General features: G+C 38.4%; 1 protein-coding gene across 1 annotated transcript; it reads right to left on the minus strand.

The window, feature by feature from the left end:
• Positions 1-1,404: 1,404 nt before the first annotated feature.
• On the minus strand, positions 1,405-19,460 carry RASGRP1 (RAS guanyl releasing protein 1 (calcium and DAG-regulated); the record flags this gene model as incomplete). The annotated part of the gene is made up of 12 exons (XM_010284434.1): positions 1,405-1,711; positions 3,137-3,507; positions 5,843-5,989; positions 6,598-6,634; positions 7,336-7,480; positions 8,128-8,237; positions 9,177-9,281; positions 10,879-10,959; positions 13,130-13,405; positions 15,169-15,285; positions 16,004-16,177; positions 19,307-19,460. Coding segments are annotated over 12 exons (1,888 nt in total), but the record flags the coding sequence as incomplete, so codon positions are not given.
• Positions 19,461-19,710: the final 250 nt, after the last annotated feature.

A 19,710-nucleotide genomic window follows, 5' to 3' on the forward strand; every position in this document is an offset into this window, starting at 1 on the left:
CAGAAAATCTACTACTACTACTATTTCCTTCCATTTGTTTTTACTTATACATGGCAATGCAAGCACAGTCAAAGTGCAAAACAAGAATTTAGAATCACTAAACTGGCAAGTAGTCTCAAATGGACTTTTTTTATAAATAAAGCATTCATATACTTGATATTGACTGTAAGTTGTGAATGGAATGTACATTTACACCACTTTGACCACAAAGCACACATGCTATTGTAATAGGTTGACTAAAATTCAATCTGTAACGGACTTGTAACTTACAAGTTTTGAGGAGCATTAAGTGGAGTTTGTAGATAAACATATCAAAGTCCTGAGTTTCTGATGTTTAAATATGATGACAAGTTCCTGTTTGATAAATGCAAGCAAGTTTTATACAACTGTAAGTGTACAGCTTCTCTTGGAATGCAAATGCAATTTTAAAATTGGCTATTCTGACAAGTAGATTTATCAGTAACTTGAAAGACTGTTTTGTTGTCTCTCAATATGTACAGTATGTAGCTTTAAGAAAACTAAGTTACCTCCCTAGCACCTTTTACTATACAAAATTTACATATGTAAGAGCACACTCATCTTGACTCTTCACCTAAAGTGCATGTGAAATCTAGGAGAGAGAAAATGGAGAAAGCTTGGTTAGAAGCTCTGGAATACAGTAACCGTTGCACTGGGATTACTATACAGTTTCCCTCAGAATATGATCCTTGAGGTTCTGCTCAACAACAGCATCCACTTTGACATGAGAGAAAAATAATCGACCTTGTCCCATATCTCTACTGCATGTGGACAACAAGTTATCCCTTAAGCCACATAAGTACAGCTAAGTGTTACAAGCTGTGGCATGGAACACAAAAATGGAAGCAGTATTCGATGTAAACTCTCTCCCGTCTCATCTATTTCACCTTAACAAAGGTAAGCTTTTGAGCAACAGGACTTCTAAAGCTCTGAAAGAGGTTTAGAAAAATTGTCAGTTTATCTTAACAAAGTCTAAGAATCAAATAATCAAGTATCAGTAGCTTAACTACTTATTTTAATACTCTTGTTAAATGTTGGAAATAAAGATGACAGCTCACTTCATTATTTTAATTGGTTTCAGGCACAATGAGAAGGAACTGTTAATGGAGTACTTCTACAGTTTTACTTAAATACTTAGCTTTGTCAAACATTTGTTTCTAGAAACTGGATTTGTGCCAAATCTGAGGTGACACAGTCTTATGAAAAGCTACTTTGTCAGAACACTTGTAGAATAAGGTGTGCTGCTGGCAGCCAACCACTGGGCAATCCACATGGTCTTCATCATGAACAGAAACTTCAGCAACAATGTCACTCCTTTTAAAAGCAAACCCAGAAGATACTATTTTCATTGCACGGATAATGCTAAGTTACCTTAAAAAGTCAAAGGAATGGATTTATACATTTGAGAGTGTATGTTTAATATGGAAATGTGTTGAGTAAAAAGAGTATTTCTGTTTAACGTCCTTCAGACTCTTTCCAGTTCACTTGGTAAAGCAGCTTTATCACAACCCCTCCTTCACTCTTACATTCTTTCACAGGAGATTTCCTCTCTTGTCTGGTAGGAGCAGTCTCTGGGTTGTAGGTTGTCAACTACATGGTTTCTTCTCTGGATTGTGAGAGATTCAATTGTTTTATGTGCCTGTTCCAGTTGGATCTTTAAACCTTCATTGTCTGCCTTCAGAATATTTCTTTCCTAAAAAAAAACCAAAAAACAAAAAACCAAAAAGACAGAGAATGGTATTTTATTTTGAATGTGTTTTTGGTGTAGCTCTTATCAGTGGAAATAGAACCAGCAACTTATTTGAACATTTCCATAGTCACTGGTCTGTCCCTTGGGTATACTCTTAAAACTTTCCAGCAGCAGGTATCTGGACAGTCATGTCCACAACGTGCATTTATCCACTCTCCGCTGCTCCTCCCATAACAGCAGTAGTCTAGGGGAAACAAGAACACAGCTTACGCTTTGCTGCTCTACTAATGCAAAAACTGATGTACAGTAATCAAAGACATTAATTTATAACAGCTGCTCTTTAGTAATTGAGGTCAGGATCTGCTGAGAGAACAAGGACAAGTGTAAACTGTGGGACTCCCACAGAGGGAACATTTTAAAGAACTGGTTCTTGAAAATACATCCACATTTCACACCCTTGTCAATAGTGAATGTACTATTGACTGGAAAAGAAGTCGTCTTCTGTACTGGAAGTTTCTTGCTAATTGTCCTAATCTCTGTCTTAATAAACCCATCATCTTTCATAGAAGACGAGCTCACTTTATCAACAGCAAAGGATACTTTGAAAGTTATACTCATCATTCAAAGATCACGCTGTGGTCCTGTTGTTGTACTGTTACCATGTTGGTCCATCTCAGAATAGTGATAATAATGAGTAAAGTATTGAAATGAGTCCCCCTTTGTTCCTCATAATTGTATCTGGATCCATCCATCAGTCGCAGTGTTGATACTGTGATAGTCTCTTTAATCTGTCTGGAAAGGTGCTGTTTCTGCAAACCTGAATTTGGGCCAAATCTGACGTGACATAGTCTTGTAAATAGCTACTTTGACAGAACACTTGTAGAGTAAGGTAAGCCACAACTGGGCTGATGCAGGTGAAATGTAGCAAGAGGCATCATGTCTGTTCATATTGCAAAATTTTGTTGGTGAGTTAGAGTTGTCAAAAAAGCAGATGGGATTCACTGTCAGTTGAACAAACGCAAAGCTAGCTCCTCACCCCATATATTCTGTCACTTAGGGGAGCAGAGGCCACCAAAAGCAGGAAGAAATTCAGGACTATGTTACTTGTTTTATGGAGTAACATCCTGTCCTAAGTGATTGGATTATGTTCAGTCTTGCCTGTCACTTTTATGACTAACAGGTATCAGTGTAATCCTAACAAGGGCTTCAAAATTTATTCCCTAAGCCCTATACTAGTACTAAAATTTATGCTTGAAGTGAAGCATTGCTGGAGTTAAAGTGGCTAAGAATTTACAATGCAACTCATGGATTGTTCTAGCAATTATTTACAACTGGAATAAGGTAACACCTTCCCAACCAGCCACTCCCCCACACCCTTCAACCACTTTACGGTACCGTTGTGTAAAACAGATTTCACCATGTACGTACCTGCTCAAGTTCCTGATACGAGGGTTTACAGCTGTGATGCTCCTCCTTCATTTTCTGGCTGGAGTCCTTGTTTTCCCATTTAACATAGGCCTTTTTGCGGCCAAGAATTGGGCTTGGACATGGGGATGGTGGAGCTGTCTGGAGATAAGGATTTTCTGGCATCCTATGTTCTTTCTTCTCTCTCTGTCTACGAGATACATCACCAGCCAGCACTGCAAGATCAGTCTGTGTACCTTTATGAACTACAGCTGGTTTCAGTCTCACTGAGATTTTCTGAGCTGAGGAACCCATGAGCATAATGGTTCGGTCCTTGCTGTCTTCATTGTGTTCTACTACTCCATTAGGAAATGTGAATGGTCCTTCTTCTTGTCCTGTAGAATATATACGGTAAATTGAGTCACGATCTCATCCCAGGAGGCACAGTAATTAAACATGATTTTAATAAATAAAACAACATTTATTCTTGTCCTGGTTTCAGCCAGGATAGAGCTGGTTTTCTTCACAGAGGCTAGTGTGAGGCTATGTTTTGGATTTGGGATGAGAAACTGTTGATAATGTGCTGATGTTTTGGGTTGTTGCTAAGCAGTCAAGGACAGTCCAGCTTCTTGTGCTGGCCTGCTAGCAAGAAGGCTGGGGTGCACGGGGAACTGGGAGGGGACACAGCCAGGACAGCTGACCCAGGCTGGCCAAAGAGATATTCCCTACCATACAACGTCATGCCCAGTATATAAACTGGAGTTAGCCGGGGGGCGGAAATCGCTGCTTGGGGACAGGCTGTCAATCACTGGGTGGTGAGCAATCGCTGTATTGGGCATCGCTTGTTCTTGTACATTCCTTTGTTGGTATTACTATTGTTGTTTCTTTCTCTCTTTCTGTCCTATTAAACTGTGTTTCTCAACCCATGAGGGTTTTTTTCTAATTCTCTCCCCCGTCCCACTGCAGGAGGGGGAGTGAGTGAGCGGCTGTGTGGTGCTTAGTTGCCAGCTGGGGCTAAACCACGACAATTCTTTATTGATTTTACGTTCATTGCTCCCCAAAATATGTGCCACTAGAAGCTTCTCAATGGTGTGTCTCTTGGACCAACTCTTTGCCCTGTCTCAGTAACACAAATATGGATCAGTAAGAGGAACACAGGTGTACCATCTAGGTCAGCTAGAGAAAAACCTCTAGATGGCTAAGAGGTTTTATACAGACCATTGATCTTAGTAATTGGGCTAGAAGATTAAACGTGAGTGTTAGTTCAGCATTATCACAACTTGCAGCTGTATGATACAGCTTATCTCAGCCACTTTATAAAAGGTGAAATAATGACATTTTTAATTTTACACTGGTTTTGTACAGATCACCCTGAAATACTTTTACTTTTGCAGTTAAAAGTCTAAACTTAGGGATGGGAGTGAAAACACCCAAAATGTTAGAAGCAGTGGGCAAGAGATGGGATTAAAGGATTTAAGAGAGACCTGTTTCAGATAAAGTATTTTCTGTTCTTGGGAAGAAAACAAAATGAGACTGCATGTTCAAACACACGAGGGAAAAGAACAGTCACTCCAGTAGCTGCTGCAGGCTCTAGAGAATTAAATAAGCATATGGATGAACAGGTGAGGCTTACACGTTCAACCTAGACCTGAATTCTCATTCTTTGGCATGACGTACCACTGAGTGGTACCACAGTCTGGTGCACTGGGTCATGGTGGGGCAACACACTACAGTTTGGTCTCTTCATAAGCATGACATCCCACAAGGTGGTTATTATGCAGTGCTACAGCCATTGCAGGTGCAATCATAGGCACACGGTCAGTTATCAAGAGAAATTGGCTGCATTGTGCTCAACATAAGCGCTAATGGGAAGCCTAAGATGCAATCCAGTGGTATGAATCTTTTTATGAACCATTTACATCAAAGTGGCAGAAGCAGATTTAAAGGGCATTGGATACAACCAAGAAACAGGAGAGAAATTCAAAGAAAGTGAGCATGGAGAGAGTTGGAACATCAAAATCAAAAGAAAAACTAAACAAACGTAGCTTGCGGTCTTATTCAAGAACACCACTTCATTCTTGGGAGGCCTACATGGTAATAGACAATAGACAAGTTTATACAGCTTGTTTGATATAAGGAGAAAAGAAAGACACGTACATTTTTCATTTCTGATTAAATGAAACATGGACAGACCAAGAAGAGTTGTAGATTCAGCTACTGAAGTGGAAAAAACAAATACAATGAGCTCTTTGTTTTCCTAGCATACAGATATGTAAGTAAACTGACTTTCCACGCTGAAATCTGAGTCAGAATGGTAACAGTGCAGTAGTCACTTAAGGTGACAACAGTGGTAAAAACTGGAGTGTACAAAGACCTGCTTGTCACAAGGTGAGAGAGCTAAGGCAACCTGTCAGCTGTTCAGTTCATGGCATCTAGTTCTCATGAGAGTCTGGCAGAAGATTTACTTAGTTTTTGTGGAATTTGTGCAGCACACATTGCGTAGGGTGACAAGAGATCTCCCAGAGAGTCCTTAACTTACTCAGACTAGAATTGGAATGGTGTTACTTGGTACAGGCTCACTTATGCCTGGTTGTAGTTTGTATGCTGATAAAACACTGCCGTTGACTAACAAAACCTAAAACGATGCTGTACAACTCAGCTTTAAAAGAAAAAGGAGCAAAAGAAAGATTATTTACATCTTTTCATCTTTTTTATGCGATCTTTTCTCACCATGGAATTGCTCTTTCACTCCTACTGGGCAGAGGCTTGAAGCAAAAGCAGATGTTGGGCTGCTGTCTGCAACTGAAGTTTTGGGTCTTCTCTTACACTCTATTACAACCAGGTCTTTGCACTGCTTGTGACAGTTCATTCCGCAGTCTGTAAACAAAACAAAGTTTACATGATTCAGTGGCACTGTTGTAGCATCTAAGATCAGCTCTCACACTGTCTTGCCTGCCCAGGAAGCAAGAAAGCTTCTTTGGTATTCTCTACATGCATTACCTGTAACATAACATACACCTGGTAAACAGACCAATGACATCCCTTTGCTATATACACCTAAAACTCATGTTCATTGTGAAAATACAAAATAGCAACATTCAGTTACAACAGCATTCTGACTGTAGGAGTTGCAGAGAAAGCAAATACCTGTATGAGGAAGAAAGCTTTGCAAAATACATGTTGTGAATGTGCTGCACAGTTTTCACAGTGTTGGTGTTTGAGCCCATTGGAATAGAAGGATCTGTTCCCAAACCCTCTGAATTCAGTGTTTTGCAAAGGGTTAGAGCTATCAGTTATGAGTCCCTTCATCTTTACATTTCTCCTGGACCATCTGTCTGTCATACTATTCTTGAATCAGTCTTCTCCTCCCTGAGAGGTCAGATTAAATAGGTCCATAGACAAAACAATGGATCACAGGTTGATCAGGTTTTTTTACATTCATCATCAATTATAGATTAAAATTAACAAAGTATAATGTACCTTACCTTTGCATCTGTATCCTTGCTTAATGACTCCCCATAGCTGAAATTCAAACAGAAAGACTATGTATTAATACATTTCTCTGCACATTTTATACCTCCAGATATAAAAATCCACTAAAAGCTCCACTCATTTCTAAGATATCAGCATCTGCAGAATATTTTGTTTTCCTGCCCTTTTAATGGTAATGTCAAAATATGAACTATATACCTCTTCAGCATAAGGTAAACAGAATATTTTATGTGTGTTCCTCAATCACAAACAAAATAATGAATACATCAGCAGATCTGACAGCCCCCAGAGAAGTTGTGGAGCTGGAGTACATGGAGAATTCTCTCTCAGCACCCTTGTTTGACCTCAGCTAAACTGGGGATTGGTAGGACAGTCAGTTTTACTAAATCTTTCTGTGCTGTGGGCAGCGGGCATGTCATGTCTGTACCAGGACATGAGTTCTAACAGCCCCATGGAGTGGAAGGCTCTGGATTTGGAAGTTTTGCCTAAGACTGTGTGTGGTGACACAGCTGAACACCGAAAGGTACGAGCCATGTTTAAACGGGTGATACTACTGCCAAGAGGGGTGTAAAGGGTACCTTAAACAGCTACACAGGCAGAAGCCTGGTTTCTATATAGCTTCACTGGTGTTTTATATAGATCCATTTCTGTATATGACACATGGTGATTATGATATAAAAAAGGCATTATTCCAAACAACATTAACATAATTTACTAAAAAGTAAGCTTACAAATCCAGCACAGTTGTCGCAGAAGGTAGGCCTTAAGTAAGTGGTCTCCTGGAAGTTGTGAGCAAAGCCAAGTCCTAATTTGGAATAGATTGAGCTAGCCCTCATAAAGTAAGCTGTTATTTCATCCCTGCTAATCAGACCTTCCCTGAAAATAAACAAGAAAAGTCATTTATGAGACATACATTTTCTGAAAAGCATAAGGAGAATTAAACATATCTTTCTTCACAATTTATAATATCAACAGTTCCATGGGCCAAAAACTAGTGTTCTCAGTAATCTTGTCAACTGCTCCCAAAGTCTACAGAAGCTTATCTACAACTTCAAATGCAGTCTGTAAGGACAAACAAAGTATCTGCATAGGTGATGCAACCTCAAAACTACTTTACAGAAAACCTCTGAATAATCACTATTATATTTTTCCATGCTTTAATATGTTAAGAAAAATGTCCTTAATTTGATCAAAACACACATTTGCCTATTCTCTATATTTGAGGGACACATTCATCTTGGGTAAGTTCTTCAGTAGTATATACTGAATATCATTCAAAAAAGTATTTCTTCTTCTATTATCTGTTCTTCCTCCTACATCAGCCTGCTTACCCCTGCTGCAAGCTCATGAAGATGTCATTCACAACACATTCAGAAGATGCTTTTGTTATGTTTTCATTTCTATTTGTGAGTGATGGAGATGATTTTACCACCCTAATGATAGAAATAAAATTTAAAAACAAAACCCCAAAATCCCTCCCAAAACAGATGCTACAGAATTGATAAGCAGAACTAGGTACTCACCAGTCCTTAGCCATTACACAAAATGAGAATGGAAAACTGGCAGCTATCTTTTCAAATTCTTCCTGGGAAATGTATCCATCCTGATCATGGTCATAATTTTTGAAGACAGACTGTGCAAGATAATAGTAGTACAGTTTATAACAAGGATGGGCTGAATTACCACTTTAGAAAGTCTCCACAATATTTATGGATTTCCTCTCCCAGTATCTATTCAACAGTGCAACAGTCTAACTGCTTTTTTTGCTTAAGTCTAAAGAAGCGTTATGATTTCTTGATTTGTAGCAAAATGTAGTTAAGTCAACATGGTTCACTACACAAAAACAGATCTTCTTTAGTTTCATTTTAAGACCATTATGTTCAGGCCTACATATACAACTTGTACAAATGCTCTTAATTAGTGCGCTCAGTGATGATCTCTCTAGCCAGATCAGTGTAGCTGCCTAGCTTATTTCATCAGGTCAATGTTATGTGGTAAGTAGTTATATGACAGAATTGTCTATGTAGACATCTACTTCCACTTGTGGAATGACATTACTGTTTGTCTCTGGCCCTAAGGCAAGGATGAAGCAGGGATGCAAAGACAAACTCTTTACCTCTCTCTCTCTCCGTCAGTTTTGGAATAAATCACCTGAGCTTACCTGATGGTTTCAAGTAAAGCAGGCGACCCAAAGGACAGAGAAAAAGTGATGGCTGCTAGTAACAAAGCCATTGAGAGGCCCACTTTCAGACTCCACCAATAACATGATGTTGGACTCCCTGGTAGAAATGGACTCCCTGGCTCCTTGGAAGAATGACTCTGGAAGTACTACAAACCAGCATTCGCACTCCCCACTGGCTCCTTAGCCATTTAAGGAATTTTCCTCTACATCTCACAGGCCACTGCTGCTATTTACAGCTAGGCAGAAATATCTATTTGTGAGGAAAGAAGTGCTTACAAACTCAACAAAACTTTGAATGTGTTCAGTATTTTTTCCCTTCTTTTTATCTTCTCATACCTAGAGATTAAGGCTACAAATGATATGTAAGGTAAATGGGCCAGCCATACTTACATCTACCATCCTCTGAACATGTTTGCTGATGGTTTTTGGATCAGGTTTTGGGGCTACTCCTGAGGCCCAGTCTGCAACCACTGGTGGTCTGGAAGGTGTCAAAGGCTAGAATAAGTTGAATGGAACTTCGTTAGTACCACATGGAAATATTTTCAGTATTAGAGTGGCATTCCTCAGGGGTTGGTATTGGGACCAGCGCTGTTCAGCATCTTTGTTGGCAACATGGACAGTGGGATTGAGTGCACACTCAGCAAGTTCGCTGACAACACCAAGATGCAGTTGACACGCTGGAGGGAAGGGATGCTATCCAGAAAGACCTTGACAGGCTTGAGAGGTGGGTCCATGCAAACCTCATGAAGTTCAACAAGGCCAAGTGCAAGGTCCTGCACAGGGGTTGAGGCAATCCCAACAACAAATACAGGCTGTGCAGAGAATGGAGTAAGAGCAGGCCTGAGAATAAGGGCTTAGAGGCTTCGGGGTGTTGGTTGATGAGAAGCTCAACATAATCCAGCAACATGTACTTGCAGTCCAGAAAGCCAATCATATCCTGGGCCACATCAAAAGAAGCGTGGCCAGCAGGTCGAGGGAGGCGATTCTCCCCCTCTACTCTGCTCTCATGAGACCCCACTTGGAGTACTGCGTCCAACTCTGGGACTCCCAGCACAAGAAGGATATGGACCTGTTGGAGCCAGAGATGGGCCACAAAGATGATCAAAGGGATGGAGCACCCCTCCTATGAAGACGGGCTGAGAGAGTTGGGGTTGTTCAGCCTGGAGAAGAGAATGCTCCAGAAAGCCCTTATAATAAGCAGCCTTCCAGTACCTGAAGGGGGCCTACAAGAAAGCTTGAGAGGGACTTTTTACAAGGGCATGTATTGATAGGACAAAGAGCAATGGCTTTAAACTGAAAGAGGGTAGATTTAGATTAGATATAAGGAAGAAATTCTTTGCTAAGAGGGTGGTGAGGCACTGGAACAGGTTGCCCAGAGAAGTTGTGGATGCCCCATCCCCAGAAGCATTCAAGGCCAGGTTGGATGAGGCTTTGAGCAACCTGGCCTAGTGGAAGGTATCCCTGCCTGTGTCAGGGGGAGTTGAAACTTGATGATCTTTAAGGTCCCTTCCAACCCAAACCATTCTATGATACACTTCTTTCATTTGTGACAATGGACTACGTGATACAGGACTGCAGAAATGGCCTGTTGGACCCAACATCATACTTTGGATAATTACATGGTACTTCAGAGTAAGCTCCTCAAACTGTCCAAAACAGTGGTTGTTCCTTAAACTGTCACAGTTCATTGACAACCCCGTAAATTCACTGTCTTTTCCATATTTATAAAACAGGAACAAAACTCCAATATAACTCATGGGTTTCATGATTTGAATCACATAAGAATTCTTCACTTAAAAGAATCAGTATTAATTGCCAAGATTGAGCCCGATATCATGTCTCTACACAAGTAACTTCATTTGTGTTTGTGTTAATATTATAAAACCTGACATGATGTCAACTCTCCCATACATCCTAGCTTAGGCTTCATCATCAACCAAACAATTTATGCTGTAATAGATCTTACTCAGTCTATGCACAGATAAAATGTTTTCAATTTAGCACAAAATAAAAGAAACTGAATGCAAGGGATAAAAGTTACATTACTCATTAAAAAAAAATCTTTTTGTTAAGAATCTGGAAAGGCCCTTACAGCAGCTCGGTGACTTCGTGGCTCTCGTGCATATGAAAGCTCATAAATTTCATCTTCTGTGTAGTAAAGATCAAGGGACAGCTGAAAACAAACACAACATTAGTTTAATCCCAAAACAGTCACTATTACTTGATAAATTTGTTCGTGGCATGCATTAGTTTTTTTTCTGTGAATTAAATTTTATGTTGCACCTGAGCTGCACAGATGTTTACAGTGATTTGAAATCGGTACATTTCTAAATTCCAGACTGTTATTGTCATTATCTGGAAATCTGTAACATTACACAGCTACAGTCATTAGCACAGCAAGCGACTGTAGGCATAATTAGCAGTTAGCTAATATGTAACCTGAAAAAAACTGTTACTCCCATAATATTAAAGTGGTCTATCATGCAACTAGGCACAAAAGCACCATTCCAATGAAACTCTTCATCAACTCAAATTCTCAGAAAACTCTTGTTTAAACATATTTATCCAGTCCTGCTTTGACCATGTTGAACTAAGAAGTATATGAGGATGAAGATGGACTTATATATATATTTAGTGAGAATCTTTAGCTGTCAACAGCAGTTACGTAAAGTGAAAAACATTACACTCGGGTCAATAAAGGAAATAAAGGGATTTGGAAAAATATCAGATTTATAACTTTGCTTTTGCATGTGTCCTGGAAAATGGTATAGCAAATATTCTATTGACTGGAAACAAATTTCAAGCTAAGACTGAAGACTGGTAACATGATGCTTCTTGAATATTTACATGAAAATATTCACACTAGACATGTGATTGAATAGAAAAGCCAGACATGAATGTGTTACAAGCCTCAATCTGTGGCAAGTCCAAAGAAAATATAAACTCGTTACAGAGTCAAGATCATATGTATATAAACTATGAAACCAAAACAGGCTATTTTATCCAATGAATAACCTTACTTAAATCGCAGATAGGCAGTAACTTTCTTGTGAACAACTGCAAGCATTACTGTTGTAGTCATAATAGTGAATAATGTTAGAGTCTTGGAGAAATCTTACAGTAGTTTCTGACACGCAAAAAACAGCAGTCTAAGTGGTACGATACTTCTATGAATCATTGACTTACGTACATAATTACTAACACCTTTTCAAACCGATTTGCCTGATAGTGGGAAAGCATATGACTAAAGGAAACAGAAGAAGGAAAAAGACTATTGGAAAAATGAGGAAATGAACAGGAAAATTATGGGCCCTGGAATATTAGCTGATTAGAAGCTCCTGCTTTGAAATGAAGTATTTATTTTAATTTACGTCCTGTGATATACAGCTGCATGAAATTGTGGCCAAAGTTCTACATATTTGTAATAACCATTTTTAGAAAACGTTATTTAAAAAAAGGGACTTACAATAGTTTGAGACAAAACATTTAAAACATTTAGCAGGAAGAAATTCATCACTTTATGTAGGTCTATTTCAGGCCCTGGGCATATGTGCTTGATTTCACACACGAGTACTCCCAGAGCGAACAAATAACATCAAGCACATAAGCATTAGCTTTTTGCTGAAACAGGGCTTGTAACCAGAAAGTAGAGGCAGCCTACCTAGTTTTCCAAGCTGAGGTACTTGTTTCTCAGTTTTGTTTGGCCTTAACAAGAAAGGTAGATTTACTATTTTAATAAAAGGTAGTATTTTAATTTACTAGGAGAAGCCAAGACTATTGTTGTGACATACATCCTAGGTAGTATACATTTTTTAGTAACATGGCACTGACTAGATATGACTGGAAGAGCAATGTAACAACTATATTTGACTAATGTTTATGTCAGTTTTTTTAGCACCAGAAGAACTTAGCTAGAACTGTGCTAGGTTTAACCCTACACATCTTGAGGGACTGAACTTTTATGTGAAAGATTGTGTGTTCAACACAAGGAAGCTTTGTATTGCAGCTTCTGTCTCCAAGGTCCATCTAAGGAAGCTTTCTACCTTTCTCCCTAGTTAGACTTAATCAGCAGAGGATTCGGAGCACTTCCTTAGTGAAAGTACAGAGAATGCATACTACTGTAACGGAAGAATTGGAAGCATACTGCTGAACTGGCACCTCTACCCTTGCTGCAGATAAAACAGCATCACTAACTTTTTCTCCTCTTCTATTATTTCCTTAAGGAAAAAAAAATTCTTACAATATTATTTATTTATAATTAATGGAATTCTCTACTTAGTTGTTTGAGAGGAATACAAAATTATTTTTAAAATGGAGGTATTTATCTCATCTAAAAGACTTACTGTAAGTAAATGAACAAGGTCCATATTAGCCTCCAGAGGAAGTGGCATTTCCTGGAGTTGTATCAGCTCATTTATGTGGTTATACAGAGAGTATAGTTTGTATATGTTAATTTTTTTGTCCTCTAAGTAGTTTGGCATGCCCTCATAAAGTGATATCAAGTCTTTCAGGTGGACCCCAAGGATTGGGATCTTAAAGTTACTGCACTCGTTATAGGCACGTCGGTAACTATCATAATTTCTGTAAGATGAAAGCAGTTCTGTCATTTCATTAAACACCTAAAAATAAAACGAAAACAAAAAAACAAAATTGGTTACTGTTTTTGTTCTGGTCATACAGCACAAGAATTTCCCATGTTATTGTTAAGGGGTTTGCTCACAATGACTCTTGAAATGATTTTAAAACTTTAGGCTTCAAATGAAATCTAGGTATTCACCTAATATAACTATCTATAATATATAATTATAGCCTAATCTATAATGTTGGTGTTCCTACATTCCCTGTTTAGTCAATGAAAAGAAACAGGATCTTCTCAAATCAAGGGGATGTGTACGCAGTTAATGCATAAGCACAGCACAAGCTCTCTTGACCTTCAGAAAAGCAACCATCTTCACCTTAAAATGTGGAATGCACTTCTCTGGCTTCCAGGTCACCAGTCGGAATTGCTGGAATTGGAAAGTTGTGGCAGAGAAACCCTGTGCTGTGCTATGGTCCCATCACAGCATGACCAGAACTACTACAGTTCAAGGTGGCACATCTGTGCTGTTAAGGAAACTTTTTTTCCATGGAAATGAAGGAGAAAGAATATATTGGACTTGTTGTAAAGGCCAAATGAATCTTAAGTCCAGCAGTATAAGTATTTCCCTTATTTAAAATTGTACAGGTACAAAGATGACTCTTAACATTATAAAATCAATGGACCAATGTTTTCTTGTGGAAGTTACTAACCCCTTGATTTTTAATCTTCACAAACTATTCATTATAGTTAAACTTTAAAGTGTGTTCTCAAGTCTCATTACCAGCCTTTATTTACCTGCTTTCTCTTAGCGCTTCTATAGAATTTCTTGATGCAAGAAGTTCTTCAAATGATGTTCACATATGCAGTCCACTCCTCATAATGACAAAATTTTTTAAAACAATGTGCTTCTAAAATAAGCTTGCTAACTGGTTTTATAGATCCTGAGGGCTGCAGTCATTATCAGTGGGAGGTCATACTACTGGTCTATACTCCTGGTCTATACTCCAGGTATGCACTGTTCATTCAAGCTGATCATACTGTGATCAAAACAGGTTCATTAAATGCTTATATGAAATCTTTCAGGCCCCAAACAACATAAAATAATAAAGCATATTAGCCTCTTACGAAGTCTCTTAAGAAGCCATTTCATTGCTGACAAATATGCTTTCCTTCACAGTTTTAGTAGCTGGAATCTCAGCAAAAAAACATATCCATCTATATTTCACAAGAATCTAACTGGAAATTACAACTGATTCCTAACATTCCACTGTATTATTATATGTGTGTATTAGGGCTATGTTTGTTCAAGTCTGAACTAGATAAAATCTGTCACAGGGAAAGATCAGATGAACAAAACCAGTCCTTTCGGTTTTGAATTCAAAGTGCAGAGCTCTGTGTTAGCATTTAATAGACTCAGGATGGTCGATGTTGCTATGGATGACAATAGTTTTGTTCTGAAATGTTCCAGGATATAGTTCTCTGCTTTTATGTTTGGATGCTATTCTGTACTACTGCATATCAATGAAAATGCAGCCCGTCACATCTGAGTATTAAAAGGGAAACTTTAGAGAAGCTATACAAATCTTCAAGAAAGGTGGAGCTGGAAGCATGGGAGTAACTGGTGTCAGAGATGAAACGACAAAGAAAAAACCCTCCAAAACCAAAGGAAGTTTTTCCCTCCCCCTGATCCAGCCCCGCCCCCCTTTCCATCTTATCCAGTGAAGGAAAGTTGGGTTTTGCGTGTGCAATGACAAGAAAGTTAAAGGTTATCTTCTTTGTAAAACTTAGAGGAGCAGTACCAACCTTAATTACATCATGAGGAACACATGAGCTCGTTTCCTTGAGTCTGGAAATGGAACTGTGACAGAGACCACCTATCACTGCCATTAACGTATTGAAATTCTGCAGCTGGTGGAGCTTCTGTGTTGACATACAAAAAAAAATATCAGTATTTATTATTTAAAGGTGCAAGTTGTTCAATATGCACACCCAAATTCTACATTTCCTCTACTGCCTCTCTCTAAAGGCTTACAAGTTTTGTGCCACTATCCATTGGACTTCATTCATTTTGGTAGCGAGTTGTGATTTTACTGGGTGTAACGTACTTATTCTACTGTTATTAAAGCAGACTTTAATTCTGCAGATACAGTAAGTCTTCAAAGTACTTCCTCAGTACTTCTCCCTCTTCCCACAGTCTACCATAACCAGGAAACACTGCCTATTACCTTGGTTATGACTGCAGCTGAATTAGTATGCAAAGAATACCAATTAGGACCACAGCTCTGCTTCTATCCAGTATGGCGTTATCTGGTCGAAATGCTTCTAATTATGGCCAAAGGCATGACAGTGGTTCACGCTCTGGAAAGGTCAGTCACAGCTTGGAATCTTACCAGCTGATTCAAAAGCAAGTCTAGTTTTTCAGAGAAAACTCTTTCTTCAGAATGGGTATGAGAAAGTCATGATGCCATGACACTGTAGTATCTGAATACTTGGTATGAAACCACAGCATACACAAATACGCATGCTTATGTATGAATCAGGAGACCAGTGCCAACACTCCCAGCTGACCCTACAGTAGTAGCATGGGCTGTATCAGAGAAAAACAAAATAAGCACTACACATGTCAAAGTTAACTGACCTGTGCAACATGAATGAACTTGATGAACACTTCAGCCCGAAGCTGTGGTGTTGGTCTGCTGAGGACCATTAGCTGCACCCACTGAGAGATACCATTGCAAAGGGCAATTGATCTTTCCATTGTTGGATTCTCTTTCACACAACTATTCACAATGTAGTTCTGATAATCTGAGAACTTAAAAAAACCAAAAAAGTGTAAATCAAAACTCATCTAGTTTCATATACCTCATGATCTGTGTGCAGTTACATGTCTACTTTTCAAATGAAATACGCAAGATGTATTTTATAACTTAAATATCTGTAAGACTGAAATCTCTACTTTGTCAAAGCTTTGTTCAGTTCAAAGCAGAAGGCTTCAACTAATTGAATTAACTGAAAGCATCTTTTCGCCATAGTTTCTATCACATCATTTGCATCATGTATATCTCAGGAGCCTTGGTTCTTATAAACCCTAGGATGAGTAGAACTGGGGCTTTCCTCCCAGCCCCGGTGCCTCCATAGATTCATTGCATCAAGGCTTCTACAGGTAAGGTTAAACTGAATTTAAAGTGTAATCTAGTAACTCAGTGATAGTTTAAGGAAGTTTAAGGAAGTGTTCAGTTTATGTACCTAGGTCTCACTTCTGAATTAAGCTACACTAATACAAAAAGCAAATTCAATGAGATTAATAGAAAACTGAGATAAGACCATTACGAATGAGGCCTACAGATTCCTTAGTATTTTTAATGCAGCTTGGGAGATTCTTTTCTTTAATCAAAGTGATCTAAAGTAGTTCAGTAGACACCTGTATGTGACAAATAGATTTTTTCAAGCCATTCTTCCCAATAATATCAAAAGAGAAACAATAATTTTATTTTGCTGATGCAATGTTTATCCATTCTCTTGATTTATCCATTAACAAGGATACACCAGCATTTGAATCATCAGAAAATGTGACACACTATTTATACATCCATTCTTTACTATGACCATTAATACTGACATCTTACCGAAAACATTCAGAGGTGTAGTAGACACATATTCCTTTCTTAAGGCCAGAGGAATATTCTGAATGCCACTGATCCTTAAGAAAAGGTCATAAATTGTCAGGCTGCTGTTTGTTTCTTGCTCTCCCTCTCTCACTTTCTCTCCACTTTTTAATAGTTATTACTAAGTGGATGGAAAAACATTAATGCTTTAAAAAGCAGATATGAGAGCAGACATGTCTGGATTTGTCCTCTTATTAAATTAAAAATGGAAGAAATATTAACAGTAATAAGTAGAGCTGTCTCTGAGATTACATAGTACTTACTTGCAATTATTGTTTGAATTTTGAACCCCAGCCAGATCTGGATGCATCTTGAAATTTAAGCAGCTACTCTACATAGACAGATAATTTTTTGATACCTGACTACATAATTATGGACTTCATTGCAGTTTCAGTACAATTATGAATCAGTTTGATTAGTTTGTTCTCAGCAGCTCTCTTCTTCAGAAAATATTTTTTTTTTTTAATATCTAACATAATATGAGCTCAGCTGTAAAAAGATTGTTCGTGGCAGATATGGTAAAGAAGTCCAGGTACTTAAATAATGCAAGAGTCTGGTATTGCAGTGACTAACTTCTGAGCTTCAACAGGAAAGCAGAATCCAGATTCTTACAAAAGAGTGTAGCCTCCCTGTATCTTATAACTATAAATTAAAATGGTTTCCAAACACCAGTACACCTGCAGTCATTACTCTGTGCACACCAATCCCCACATTTTTCTTTGTTGAAAGATATATGGTGTCTTGTGGAAGGTTTTGCTTGGTGCTGTATATGTTCAGGGGATCAAGTATTCCTTTCTGACTTTCAAATGACCAAACCTATGAATAGTTATTCCAGTGACTGATAACACAGCAGGTCATTTGCAGCCTTTCTCCCAGGATATGCTGCCACGTTAGAATAACAACAGGATTTTGTGGCTTAGTATATCATGAAGACATTTTGCAGAGTTAATGAATATAGCTATTTATTAATGACACACTATTTTCTGATCTGAGGTCTCAGTAAACACTATTTATACCAAAACATATGCAGGGACCCTGCATAAAAATGTATACAAGTATGTAACTGTTGGAACTCTATGACACATCTGGCACTCTGACTACACTCATACTTGTTATGCTCATTAATCATTAATTACTTTATGACTGCACAGAGCTTGAAAATGTTAAGACTCAGCTTTGCATATTATACTGCCTACAAGCAGCAATCTGTGCATGACTTTAGTCCTCTGGCTTTTTGAATTTAACATAAAACAGGAAGAGTCATGTACTGTCAGCTCCAGATAAAAGTACACTAACACATGACTGAAATCTTTTCCGTCCTTACAAGACTTCCACCTTAGAATTGTAGTGTTTCCAAAAAAACCCCAAACCACTAAATAATGAAAACAAGCAAACAAACAAAACCACTTTGCTTTCACTATTATCATCACGCTGACTTTGCGACTATCTCAGAATTTGGTCTGTAATGTTCACTTTTCTTTTCCATGTGTGAACCGCATCAGCTTTGAACAGAAGTAATGTTGTACCATACAAGGATACAAGTGAAGCCAAGGTGCATAGGGGAGTTAGCATCTTATCTAACGTAGCTGAGAAAACAAATAAAATGAAAGAAAACATACATGAGCTAAATCTTTAAGAATGGTTTGTGTTTGAAAGCTTGCCCAATAAAATATCTTACCCCCCCCTTACATTAAAAAAAAGGCATTTTCAAGTGCTTTCTTATCCCTAGTCTTTATTTTGTTATGCACAATCAAAAATGGCAAGCCAGAGTCCAGTGGACATCTTCTATACAGACAGTCCATTAGTCACTGCACAAGAATGCTGCACTGTTTCCTACAGCCACAGGAGGTTAGCATTCTAGGACAATATTCCAAGTCTCCTTCATCCCATTTCAGCTTGATTACTGATTTGAGTCAAAGGAGGCTGCTTGTTCCTGTGCCCAGTGACACCACTTGTTCTAAAAAAAAAAGAGATTATTTGGAAGATCAAATGGTTTACTACTCCTCCTTTCAACTGACCTTGCCCCAATTGTTCCACAGTTGCTTAAAAGTTTCACTCTCCCTCTCTCAGATGACTGCAGCAAAAGGGTATGTAAGTACCACTGGTCACCTTAACACTAGTAAAACAAAAAGAACCTGGACACAGACTCAGCTTGTCCAACAGCTTGCACTGCAGGGTTAATCTTGTAATACTACCCCTCTCCCATCTTTTCAATGTCCTTCCCATCTTTGTTCAAAATAAATGAATGAATAAATAAACAAATAAAAATCACTTACTGATATCCTTCTGAAAGACTTAAATTCAAGATAGGTAAGGTGGTCTGACAGCTCCTCTGGCTCAAGGTGATCAAAAAGAAGTGAGACTTTCCGTTTCTTACTGGTGTTGGCCTTTACACGCTGTGTCAGCTTTCTAGACCAATCCCTAGAATTTCTTTCAGATAAATTTTAAAACAGAATTACCCCGAGTTATTTTCTGAAGAGCAAACTTTTCCTCTCTCCCTAATACAAAAGTAAGATTGTTTTCACACCTTACTGCAATAAAAAGTGAATTATTTGAATTTCTAAACAGCAAGCTCTTTTCACGCATTAGCGATTATACGACAAAACATTATTGTTAGTCTTCATTATACTGTTGTAGCATGTAAGTACAACACAATTATCACAGAAATCACAGAAACACT

The sequence above is a fragment of the Phaethon lepturus genome, unplaced genomic scaffold (assembly GCF_000687285.1).
Source record: "Phaethon lepturus isolate BGI_N335 unplaced genomic scaffold, ASM68728v1 scaffold5273, whole genome shotgun sequence".
In the NCBI taxonomy this organism is placed as follows: domain Eukaryota; kingdom Metazoa; phylum Chordata; class Aves; order Phaethontiformes; family Phaethontidae; genus Phaethon; species Phaethon lepturus.